This window comes from Oncorhynchus keta, chromosome 11, assembly GCF_023373465.1.
Source record: "Oncorhynchus keta strain PuntledgeMale-10-30-2019 chromosome 11, Oket_V2, whole genome shotgun sequence".
NCBI lineage: Eukaryota > Metazoa > Chordata > Actinopteri > Salmoniformes > Salmonidae > Oncorhynchus > Oncorhynchus keta.
Genome location: NC_068431.1, coordinates 49,770,133 through 49,782,239, shown reverse-complemented (window position 1 = coordinate 49,782,239; position 12,107 = coordinate 49,770,133). Strand labels below are relative to the sequence as shown.

The 12,107-nt window shown below is 43.9% G+C and overlaps 1 protein-coding gene across 1 annotated transcript in view; it reads right to left on the bottom strand.

Moving 5' to 3' along the window:
• Positions 1 to 12,107, bottom strand: part of LOC118390496 (neurexin-2-like) — a 355,637-nt gene that overhangs the window by 153,270 nt on the left and 190,260 nt on the right. The window contains 5 exon segments of the mRNA XM_052457396.1: positions 259 to 378; positions 490 to 663; positions 9,492 to 9,682; positions 10,551 to 10,932; positions 11,040 to 11,159. Of these exon segments, the coding sequence (XP_052313356.1) occupies positions 259 to 378; positions 490 to 663; positions 9,492 to 9,682; positions 10,551 to 10,932; positions 11,040 to 11,159 (987 nt within the window).

The following is a 12,107-nucleotide window of genomic DNA, read 5'->3' as shown; positions in this document are numbered from 1 at the left end:
GTAATAGATTTGATATTAATAAATCTTTAGAAATGCAACTTCATTCTTGCTTCGTGTCAGTCGCGTACAAAAAAAAAAACGAATTCAACTGCTGTTCTCTTCAACCTTTTCCTTTGGGACGTCACCTTCTCTCCTTACCTTGTACTCTGTGATGTTTTCCAACGATGTCGAGGTGACGTCACAAGGAAAGGACAAAGGAAACGCCTAATTAAGAAGAGCTGGGAACTGCACTAGTGAGATGAAAGAAATAGTACTCACGGTCACTGCAGAATGCTCCTCTGTAGGTGGTCATGGTGCAGTCACAGGAGAAGCCCTCCCACTGCTGGAGACACACCCCCTGGTTATGGCAGGAGTCCTCTGTACAGGTTGTGCTCAGGCCTGGGGTGGGGGGGAAAGTATGCTCATGCAGTGAACCATAAGGTGGATCCACAGTTGACCTGTTCCTCAGAGTGCCCCATGACCCCATGGCTGTGCCCCTGTCTGACGTACCTCCACAGCCGCGCTCCACCTGGCCCACCCTGTGGAGGGCATCTGCCATCATGTCAGGGAGTCTCCCATTCAGGTCCACAGAGGCCAGGCAGCCCTGGTACCCGTCCCGGGACGCAACCAGCTTGGGCAGGCTGCTGTACATGCTCTTCCCTACACCACCAACATACAGCTCCCCTGGAAAACACACACAGCATCAATCAATTAGAGCATGTTCTCCTGGAAGATAACGATTATTCTCAGTAGTCAAAGCAGAAACACCTCCAGGTAGTCATTGCTAAGATACAATAGCGTTGAGTGGGAAGTTCTCAACTTGCGCCACTCAATGTTAAGGCAGCTACGAACAGATCTGATACCCTAAGTTTTGCATTTGATAAATGTTCTGCAATCATAGGCCTCCAATAACTTGCTAGTTAACATTCAAATCAGACAGATCTGCTCACGATTTACAACCTCCGAGAAGCCATTTGGTGACACGATGCGTCAGATGCAGGTGGACTCTAAATCATTGAAACCAGTGATGATCTGTCTTGTCTTCATCAGATTTATGCCCCTTTCGAGAGACTGTTTACTTGCATAGGAACCCTCTCAGCCACAGTAATCATTCATCGTTTGGCTGTTGAATTGCAGTGTTGGGGAACATCTTAGGTAGATGTTTGAGAATTCCTCTGTGCTGTTTATCAGCAGAAGGAGCTGGGACAGTCTGTGTATTTCTCTGCAGAAGGATTTGAAATGTCACATGGCTGTTAACTCAAGGATATTACCAAACGTGCTCGCAATCATTTAAAACCTGCTGGGACTTCAAAATGAAGAGTCAATATCATTCATTTCTAAGTAAAAAAAATGTATGTAGCAATTAAGGATTCTAGCTTTAAAACAGTACCCTGTTTACAAGGGGGACTGAACACACCCATTCCGCTTCTTTCTTTCTTTCTGGTTCTCATTGGGTCGTTGGGGTGTGGTTTGGTGTGGGTGTATTATGTATGGGTGACAGGTAGCCTCGAGGTTAGAGCCCTGGGCTAGTAACCGTAAGATCACTGGTTTGAATCCCAGAGCAACAAGACGAAAAAACTGTTGCAGTGCCCTTGAGCAAGACACTCAACCCCAATTGCTAATGGCTGCACCCAGGACTGATTTCTGAGAACCTGTCTACAGCTTCATCAGCAGCAATCTGTCAAACTATTGTAAATAAAGCAGGTAGGTAGCAGGCACATTGAGTAGCCAGGCCACGTTAGCTAAATCAGCTTATCAATTCACTGGTGATTGGCGATGCGTGTGCTTCGGTGCCGTTCAGTTGTAGTTTTTGTTACAACATTCTAACTATCCATTTACCAGGCAGTGTTTTATAGTGAATCGTGTTACAAAACATGGTCACGGCGGGAAACAAAACACATTGCAAATGGGTTTCTAAATGTAGAAAATTGAGATGGGACGCAACTAAGTCTCCAATCTCATTTTGCCCAAAACAGTGACAGACTCGGTTGTGATCACTAATATGAAACATGAAACATAAGAAATAAAATGAGAGGGCGTGATGTCTTAACACTGTCTCACTGTAGGTGCCATCAAGTGCAATGGGCATAAAACTGTAGGTGTGTTCTTTCAACTAATGGGCATCTGTCTCACTGACGTGATGTCTGTCTCACGTGCTGCTGCAACGGGCAGGTCTGAGGTGCTGCGCAATGGGCAGGTCTGTCTCACTGTAGGTGCTGCGCAATGGGCAGGTCTGTCTCACTGTAGGTGCTGCGCAATGGGCAGGTCTGTCTCACTGTAGGTGCTGCGCAATGGGCAGGTCTGTCTCACTGTAGGTGCTGCGCAATGGGCAGGTCTGTCTCACTGTAGGTGCTGCTGCAATGGGCAGGTCTGTCTCACTGTAGGTGCTGCGCAATGGGCAGGTCTGTCTCACTGTAGGTGCTGCTGCAATTGGATAGAGTGCAATCACCGCAGAGGATTCTCGAATTCTTGACAATTCTCCCTGGGTGTTACCATCTCGTGTTAGTGGGAAATTAAGCAGGATTGTAAATCCAAACCCGGCCATCATGGGAAGTCATGACGACCTCAGTTACACAAATCTCACAAAACTCAGTTAGGAATATGCAGAATTATCCTACTTACACACTTTCTTTTGTGTGTCAATTTTGGCACTGAAATAACTGTTTGACTAATATCAATGCCACATAAAGCAGGTTTTTTTTGCCTTCAGTTGCTCTTTAATGTACACAGCTCAGTAAAAGTATGATTTCATATTCTGGTTTATATGGTTTATACTGATTACACAAGAAGTTCAGCCGGCGTACCCTTGGGATAAGGAGAGGAGAAACTTCAAATTCATCTTTGATGTTCTGAGGAACAAAATGAGAGAAAAAAACTACCATCAGATGAAATAAAATATAAAAGGTGGTGATAAGCAAGCAATATACTATGAAGATTGGGCAAAATAAATGAATGGTGAACGTGTACAATAACAAGATTGATGAATAATATTAGTTTGAGTCTACAACTGAAATGAACACAATTGGTACACAGTTGTTGCGCTTAGGATTTTTCCAAAACTTGTTGTCTAGTACTGTGCGTTAGTGCTGAGCGATTAGTGCCTTTTGAGGTCGGTTCATTTTCGGCTCAATTATGAAAAAATAAATCGCAGTTTTCGATGTATTATATATATTTTTATGACAATAAATGCACTATGTGGGTTGAATTCTGTAACACAGAATAAAACAATGAATAAAGTCCCATGGTGGTAGTGACTGTCCATTACTGCTCATCACTTATTAACCATCATTTATTCACATTACTTTGCTTTAATACAATATTTGTTTTATTTGATGGTTTTATTATCTCAGTCCAAGCCATCTTCTCATCTTTACAGAGCTTCTGCCTATGCTGTCTGAGAAAATCACTATTATAGTAGTTCTTCAAAGTAAATAAGGCATACTTTTACGACTGCTAAATACCAACTATCAATCACTTAGAACATGTCATTTCAAACTCCTGAAGCAACTGCCATTTCAAACTCCTGAAGCAACTGCTGGCAATGCAAATAGTCTGGGTAGCCATTTGATTAGCTGTTCAGGAGTCTTATGGGGGTAGAAGCTATGTAGGAGCCTCTTGGACATAGACTTGGCGCTTGCCGTGCGGTAGCAGAGAGAACAGTCTATGACTAGGGTGGCTGGAGTCTTTGACACTTTTTAGGACCTTCCTCTGACACCGCCTGGTATAGAGGTTCTGGATGGCAGGAAGCTGGATGTACTGGGCCATACACACCCGAGGGGCCGCCGTGTTGAGGATCAGCGTGGCAGTTGTGTTGTTACCTACCCTCACCACCTGGGGGCGGCCCGTCAGGAAGTCCAGGATCCAGTTGCAGAGGGTGGTGTTTAGTACCAGGGTCCTTAGCTTATTGATGAACTTTGAGGGCACTATGGTGTTGAACGCTTAGCTGTAGTCAATGAACAGCATTCGCACATAGGCGTTCCTTTTGTCCAGGTGTGAAAGGGCAGTGTGGAGTGCAATAAAGATTGCATCATCTGTGGATCTATTGGTGCAGTATGCAAATTGGAGTGGGTCTAGGGTTTCTGGGAAAATGGTGTTGATGAGAGCCATGACCAGCCTTTCAAAGTATTTCATGGCTACAGACGTGAGTGCTACGAGTTGGTAGTCATTTAGGCAGGTTACCTTAGTGTTCTTCAGCACAGGGACTATGGTGGTCTGCTTGAAACACGTTGGTATTACAGACTCAGACAGGGAGAGGTTGAAAATGTCAGTGAAGACATCGGGAGAGGTTGTACACAGACCGACCGGGCAAGATTAAGCGGGAGCACAATGGACGCTCGTCATTGTAGTTTATTACAATGTTTTCTGAGCCAAACTGTGTAGAATATTGGCCTGTTGGAAAACTCCCTACTACATCACACAGTTCAGGCTTGATCTGATTTATCTCTACAGAAACTGCACTTCGAGCTCACAGAAAAAAAACAAATATAATGAAATTCAAATAATTGAACCAATGTCGGTCAACTATAGTTGTTTAAAAAACCCAAATGATCCAACATGTCCGTTAATCGCTCAGCAGTACTGTGCGTGGCAACAACAACATGTCAATTTATCAAACTTTTTGGAATGAAATTCTCAAGAGCATGAGTAGACGGGCATCAATTTCTTTGGGTGCCGGCAACCTAACACTACTTCAAGTCAAGCAGGAAAGTAAAACAAAATCCCCTCTGAGGCACAGACTGTTCCACTGACCATGTCTTCCCTTTCAAAACAAACAGACTTTTGTGTTCATACCACAAGTTTATTTCTACAGAGAATACTCCCGAGTAACTAAGTGCAGCAACCAAAAGTGTTTCCTGACTGCAGTACTCCGTCCACACTTCAGATCCCAACAGGTGCCATATATAACACGTATAATTGCTTGAGCAATTACTCGGAAAGCTGCTCTTTCGATACATTGACTGGCCCTTTTTTTCTCTCAAGGAGATGAATACCCGTAGAGACTTGGGCACTCTCACAATACAACTGTTTCATGGCTATGTTTTTTAAATGCCCTTTGTTGAACATACAGGTAGCAGAGAGGAAACAGGTATGCCACTTTCTCCTTGACATACTGAAGCTTTCCCTGACCTTCAAACGGCCACATCCTGATCTTTTTCGTTTTTATTTCACCTTTCTTTAACCAGGTTGGCCAGATGAGAACAAGTTCTCATTTACAACTGCGACCTGGCCAAGATAAAGCAAAGCAGTGCGACACAAACAACAACAACACAGAGTTACACGTGGAGTAAACAAGCGTAGAGTCAATAACACAATAGGAAGAAAAAAAATAAAGTCTATATACAGTGTGTGCAAATGGCGTGAGGAGGTAAGTCAATAGTAGCATGTAATTACAATTTAGCAAATTGACACTGGAGTGATAGATGTGCAGATGATGATGTGCAAGTAGAAATACTGGTGTGCAAAAGAGCAGAAAAGTAAATAAAAACAATATGGGGATGAGGTAGGTAGATTGGATGGGCTATTTACAGATGGGCTGTGTACAGCTGCAGCGATCGGTTAGCTGATGTTTAAAGTTAGTGAGGGAAATATAAGTCTCCAGCTTCAGCGATTTTTGCAATTCGTTCCAGTCATTGCCAGCAGAGAACTGGAAGGAATGGTGGCCAAAGGAGGTGTTGGCTTTGGGGGTGACCAGTGAGATATACCTGCTGGAGCGCTTGCTACGGGTGGGTGTTGTTATCGTGACCAGTGAGCTCACCCAAATCTGCAGCATTGTTGCGGTGAAAGAAAGCACTAACAGGTATGCTAACTGGAAAGCTAATCTTATAACTTGTGGTAAAAATTGTTGGTAAAACAAAGCGCAAATTAAAAGTACGTATCGCATCGTAGCACCATTAGGTGTAAAAACTTTACTTACCCAGTTGTGGCCCACTTCTTGGAGGCAGGCCACTCGATTTCGTCTCTGCGTTATATTGGCATCGAACATGTCACCCTCCCTAGGAGAGGGGGTGACCTTGATCATTTATTGTTAAAACGAGAGGCTGCCTGGATCTTTAACTTAAAGACCCTTGCGCCCTTCGGTCTCAACGTAGACTTTGATCTGAAGCCATTCTTGTGATTATTGTGAATTTGCCATTGTAATTGTTTGTAAGCTTGTGTAGTCAAATTAATTTATGAGCGTATGCTATCCATTTGTTGTTTGTATGCTGTTCTTTGTATGACATTTTAATATTTGATAATTAACCAATGATATTAGGCCACTCTTGGCCATGATTACAGACACCTGTGTCTTTTGACCGTGCTTCTACACCGTGCTTCTACACCTGCATTGCTTGCTGTTTGGGGTTTTAGGCTGGGTTTCTGTACAGCACTTTGAGATATCAGCTGATGTACGAAGGGCTATATAAATACATTTGATTTGATTTTGATTTGATTTTGACACTCCATAAACGAGTCATCCCGCAGTGTTTGTGATTATACCCTGATGAAGACAGCTCGGCTGTCGAAACGTTGGTAATTACATTTTTCACCTGAGCTCCTAGAGTGTGCGGCTCTATTTTATTTTCACGTTTTCTACTCCGCTAGCCAGCACCTCGCCTAAATAGGTGTGCGTTTCTTTTTCTTCTAGACCAGTGAGATATACCTGCTGGAGCGCGTGCTACGGGTGGGTGTTGTTATCATGACCAGTGAGCTCACCCAAATCTGCAGTGTTGTTGCGGTGAAAGAAAGCACTAACAGGTATGCTAACTGGTCAGCAACATCTGTAAATACCCATAGGAAGGGCACTCACAGGCATTAAGGTCACCCAATGGTTCCCTATGTACAGACCATAAGAGCTCACACACTACTGTTCCTGCCTCAAGTACCAAGCAAGGCCAGTGATCTGGATCACAGAGAATGGTGAAATTTCATGGGCCCATACCCCAGGATGGCTTGATAATTGGGTAAATAGGACTGTGTGCACTTGATTGGCAACATGAAGGTCATGCAGGCTGCCTGGTGCAGGTAGATAAATGGAGACGAAAATACCTTTAATGAATAACAACTACTTAACAGTCTGGCTCAGAGGTGGCTCAAGGCTACAACAACATGGCTGTATGTCCCCTTAATACCTCCTATGATACATATGTAACTAAAGGCATATCTTTGATACAATGCAATACTTGATCCGTTTAATGACGAGGGCCGGTGAGTCAATGTTTGCCGACGCAGAGGTGGTTCTTTCGAGGTCAGCGGACGTGCTCCCTCTGCTGTGTCCACGGCTGACACTCTGATCAACTCTCTTTTCAATTTCATTTCACTTAGCCCGCCCAATAGAATGTTTTTCCACCACAAAGACTCCCATTTTCCTCTCACCCAAAGCGTTCCTCTCCTGGGCAGGAGAGTCTACCAATCTGTTCACTTACGAGGCCATTTATCAATTTAACATTCCTGCAAAAAATCAGACGTTTAGTGCCAAAAAGCGCCCTCATTCAATATTCTCCAACGGGAGAATCTGTTTTGAGAGTAAATGAGAATTTGTTCTTAAAACTGACTTGCCTAGTTAAATAAAGGTTACGTTTATACCAGTTACAGCGATTCAGAGCTGCTAACGGGGGGCACAGGGCCTGTCTGCCCGCTTATTGGCTCTTTCAACGCAGATGAGATCACTACACTGCCTGATATACCAGAGCAGAATTTCCCAAACTTTTTCACTCAGGCTCCCCTTCCTGCATTGGGGATCATCCCGTGCCACGTCTATTTCTATGGGCACAAACACTGTTCATTACAAAATGTTCACACCCCTCTTGTTGGCAGAGAGAAAACGTTGCGTGGTTAAAGCTTATTTCCTGCAATTCTACACATTTTGTCACAGGGTGCAGAAAGCATTCTGCAGTATTAGAGTGAATTTCGTGCAATTCTATACATTTTGCCATGTCCAATGTCTATTCATGCGATATTTGAGTGACTCAAACATCACAACAAAATCTATGGGCAACAAAAAAAAACTAGCAATAAAAGCTAGCTGACATGGGCTAGTTGATCTGGACATTTCTGACAAGTTATACATAGTTCTCTAAGATGTGCAATGACTGACATGACAAGAGGACAACTGATGATGCACCCCACAATTTTTGAAATTGCACCTTGTGCATTCTACTATTACAACATTCAAGAGCAAGTTGAAAGCTGGACTGAGTTCAGCTTTCCCCCCCAGTTAGGGAACCACTGCAGCAATGTGCTTTGCGCTGAACTCAGCATCGAGTTAAAAATAAAAAAATAAAAAACACCACAGACACAGTTATTTATTTTTTTTATTTTATTTTACCTTTATTTTACTAGGCAAGTCAGTTAAGAACAAGTTCTTATTTTCAATGACGGCCTAGGAACAGTGGGTTAACTGCCTGTTCAGGGGCAGAACGACAGATTTGTACCTTGTCAGCTCGGGGATTCGAACTTCCAACCTTTCAGTTACTAGTCCAACGCTCTAACCACTAGGCTACCCTGCCGCCCCGTTATGACTATCAAACTTGATCCAATCAACATCTAGCCTGCAAACATCGCTTGTTTCGTAGTCTGCTAGCACGGTGATCTAGTTTTTACATAATGATGTTTGGTGGCTAAGCAAGGGTAACAATGCTCTCAAGAGGGCAGCCCATGTAAGATTAGGGAGGAGATAGTTGCTTTTCTCCGCCACAAGAAAGCCAATACATATCTAGTGAAAAACGCTTGATGAGGAGTCTGTGTCAGATGTTTGGTTCTTAGTGACATCTTCAATCAATTGAATGGACTTCGTTTGGGACTACAGGGGACGGATGAAACAGTTATTTACACAATTTAAAAATGGACTTATTTTCTAAATAAATGTGTTATTTTCCCCTTTGATTTAAGCCCAAACAAAATGCTCAATTTCCCTACACTGTACAACTATATTCAGTCATCATCAGTACAGATAACTCGTGAGTTTTTAGATGAAGGCTAACTTTGCTTTGAGATTTGAGGAGTTTAATTCCCCACAGAGGTGGTGCAGTTCTCTACTGATGCGGGAGGAGAGAGACTTCTCCGTAAAAAGTTAGTCAACTGAGATATGCATAAAAGGTTTCTATGTGTAAAAGAAAAATATCAAAACAAGACAGCGAAAATCACGAAATGATAAAGAAATAGAACGTAATATGATGCTGGTCAACCGAGATTTGTGTCAATTAAAACACAGCTATGTGTGTAAAACAGACAGGAATGTACAAAGTCCTTTATGTGATGCAGGTCAACTGCGTTATTTGTACAAATGTGTTCCATTATTTAAACAATTCGATGCACTGAATTAGGCTAATCTTAAAGCACTTCAAATGAACTTTTAGCAACATGTATTTTTAATAAAAGTGTTTTATGAAGTGTAATCCCATATAGACATTTCTGGCCACCCTGTAAATAACCTTTTTTTTTCAAATTGGGTCCCTATAAGAATATAGTTGAATAGCCCTGGTATACGCCAGGGCTATTCATTTGAGGAGGTGTAGTGTATACATATACCATACCTTTGAGATCCAGATTGCGGGCTCCGTTGGAGTGCTGGGTGACAGTGCGGGAGTCGATTTTGAGGATGTGCACATTGTTGTTGTCCCGGGAGACCACCACGTCGTGCCACTGGTTGTCGTTGAGAGGCTTCTCAGAGTTGCCCTTCATGAGAGACGGCCCGTTGCCCAGGTCAAACACATAATGAATGTACCTACAACACAGCATTACACCATGAAGTAGGTCAATTACAGAATGACCTATGTCATTTATGGAATTCAAGGCTCATCTGTAAAAGAGATCTTGGTCTCAGTATGACTCCCTGATAAAATCATATATATATACAGTACCAGTGAAATGCTTGGACAAACCTTCTCATTCAAGGGTTTTTCTTTATTTTTACTATTTTCTAGAATAATAGTGAATACATCAAAACTATAAAATAACATACGGAATCGTATAGTAACCAAAAAAGTGTTAAACAAATCAAAATATATTTTAGATTTGAGATTCTTCAAAGTAGCCACCCTTTGCCTTGGTGACAGTTTTGCACACTCTTGGCAGGCTCTACGGTTATGGACAACTCCTGCTGACTAATTCCTTACTGAGTGACAGTATTTCTGGGCAAAGCTGGACTGCGGTTAAACATCTGTGGGCATTATTGTTCGCTCTCTCACTCTATCCTTCTCTTTTAGCAAAATCCTTTCCAGTGAACAAAACATTCTGAAACCCTCCCCTTTCTATTCCTCCAGCTGACAGAGTAAAATTATTCCATGTAACACAGAAGGACTTGTTGAGCTAGAGAAAAGAGGAACAGTGGTAGGCACTAGGCAGCTGTGTTATTATTAATTCATCCCACACTCACTGCATGATTACGGCACCTGGAAAAATAGGTTGCAAAATAGGTTGAACATGTTAATTATATTGAGACCAAATCCTCATTTTGCAAGTGAGGTCTGCATGTAGACAAATTATACAACAACCAATTACCTATGCCCATTGAATATTAAGACCAATTACCTAAGCCCATTGAATAGCTCGGTGGCGCTTCGCCCCTTCCTGACCCCCACCGCGCCACTCACCCTTTGACCAGCTCCACAACGATGAAGTCACTGCCGTCTCCAGAGTTGAAGAGCAGCAGGCCGTCGAGGCTGGTGGTCTTGAACTGGAAGAAGAGGTGCATGGAGGCGTAGGCCTGCAGGGTGGAGAAGGCCAGGCAGCTAGCCCGACTGTGGAAGGTCACAGGGTCAGCCACGATGCGGCGCATGCCGAAGCGGGCGTTGAGCTCGCAGTAGGAGATGTCTCCGTTCTTACACTGGTCCAGGTAGGGGACGCCATTGAACGAGAGGGCCTGCAGGTGCCCTATGAAGTTAGACGGCACCACGGAGATAAAACGGCGCTCGGTCATGATGCCCGTCTCAATGTTGTGGAACTCCAGGCGAGTGTGGGCACCGGTCATATGGCCTGGGGCGAAATAAACACATGTTGATGGGCAGAGATGTAGCGTATCATGAGGATCACAGTTTCCCCTTCATCTCATGGTTTGACTCTGCTCTGCCATGCCGTCTTACCTTCCACCGTCACGTTGTCCACAGAGAGGTGCAGGTTCTTCCCGCGACGCACCACCTTCACTGAGTGCCACTCGTTGTCGTTCAGCTTCTGTCCTGCTAACAGCATCTCGGGGCCTTTACCTGTGAAGAAGCACGGACAAAGTCAACACCAGAGCACATCCATACAGCACATCCTTTTCCAACGGAGCCTTATTTAAAATGGATCAAATACAAAACAAGAAGATCACCTGCTCTTTCCATGACAGACTGACCAGTTGAATCCAGATGAAAGCCACGATCGCTTATTGGTCAATAGTCAAATCCACTTCAATCAGTGTTGATGGAGAGGAAAGAGACCGGTTAAAGGAGGATCTTTAAGCTTTCAGACAATTCCGACCACTCTGCCATGGATTGGGTATGCGTGCCATTCAGAGGGCGAACGGGCAAGACAAAGTATCTTTCGACGGATTACGGTAGTAGGTGCCAGCAGACGCACCGGTTCGTGTCAAGAACTGCAACGCCGCTGTGGGTTTGTCACACTCAACAGTTGCCCGCGTGAATCAAGGATGGCCCACCACCCAAAGGACACCCAGCCAACTTCACACAACTGTGGGAAGCATTGGAGTCAACCTGGGCCAGCATCCCCGTGGAACACTTTCGTCCCATGCCCCATCGAATTGAGGCTGTTCGGAGGAAAACTCAATATTAGGACGGTGTTCCTAATGTTTGGTACACTCCATGTATACTCCCTCGATACTACCTGCCAGTGGAGGCTGCCTTAGGGGAGGGCGGCTCATAATAATGTCTGGAATGGATTCAACGGAGTAGTATCAAACACATCGAAGACGTGGTTCCCAAGAGGTTGGGCCCACTCCATTGACCACGTTCCTGCCATCATTATTATCTCCTCAGCGGCCTCCACTGATACCTGCTGCAAGAGCTCTGTCAGCGGGTGTAAATACAAGCTGTTGGTTAGAGGCGAGAGTGACTAACACATACTGTGCTGTGCATCGTTCAACGTTGAATGAATATGTACTTTCTGTTCTGTGTCGTATAATGACTCAGGTCAGATTGTGAAATTGTATATGA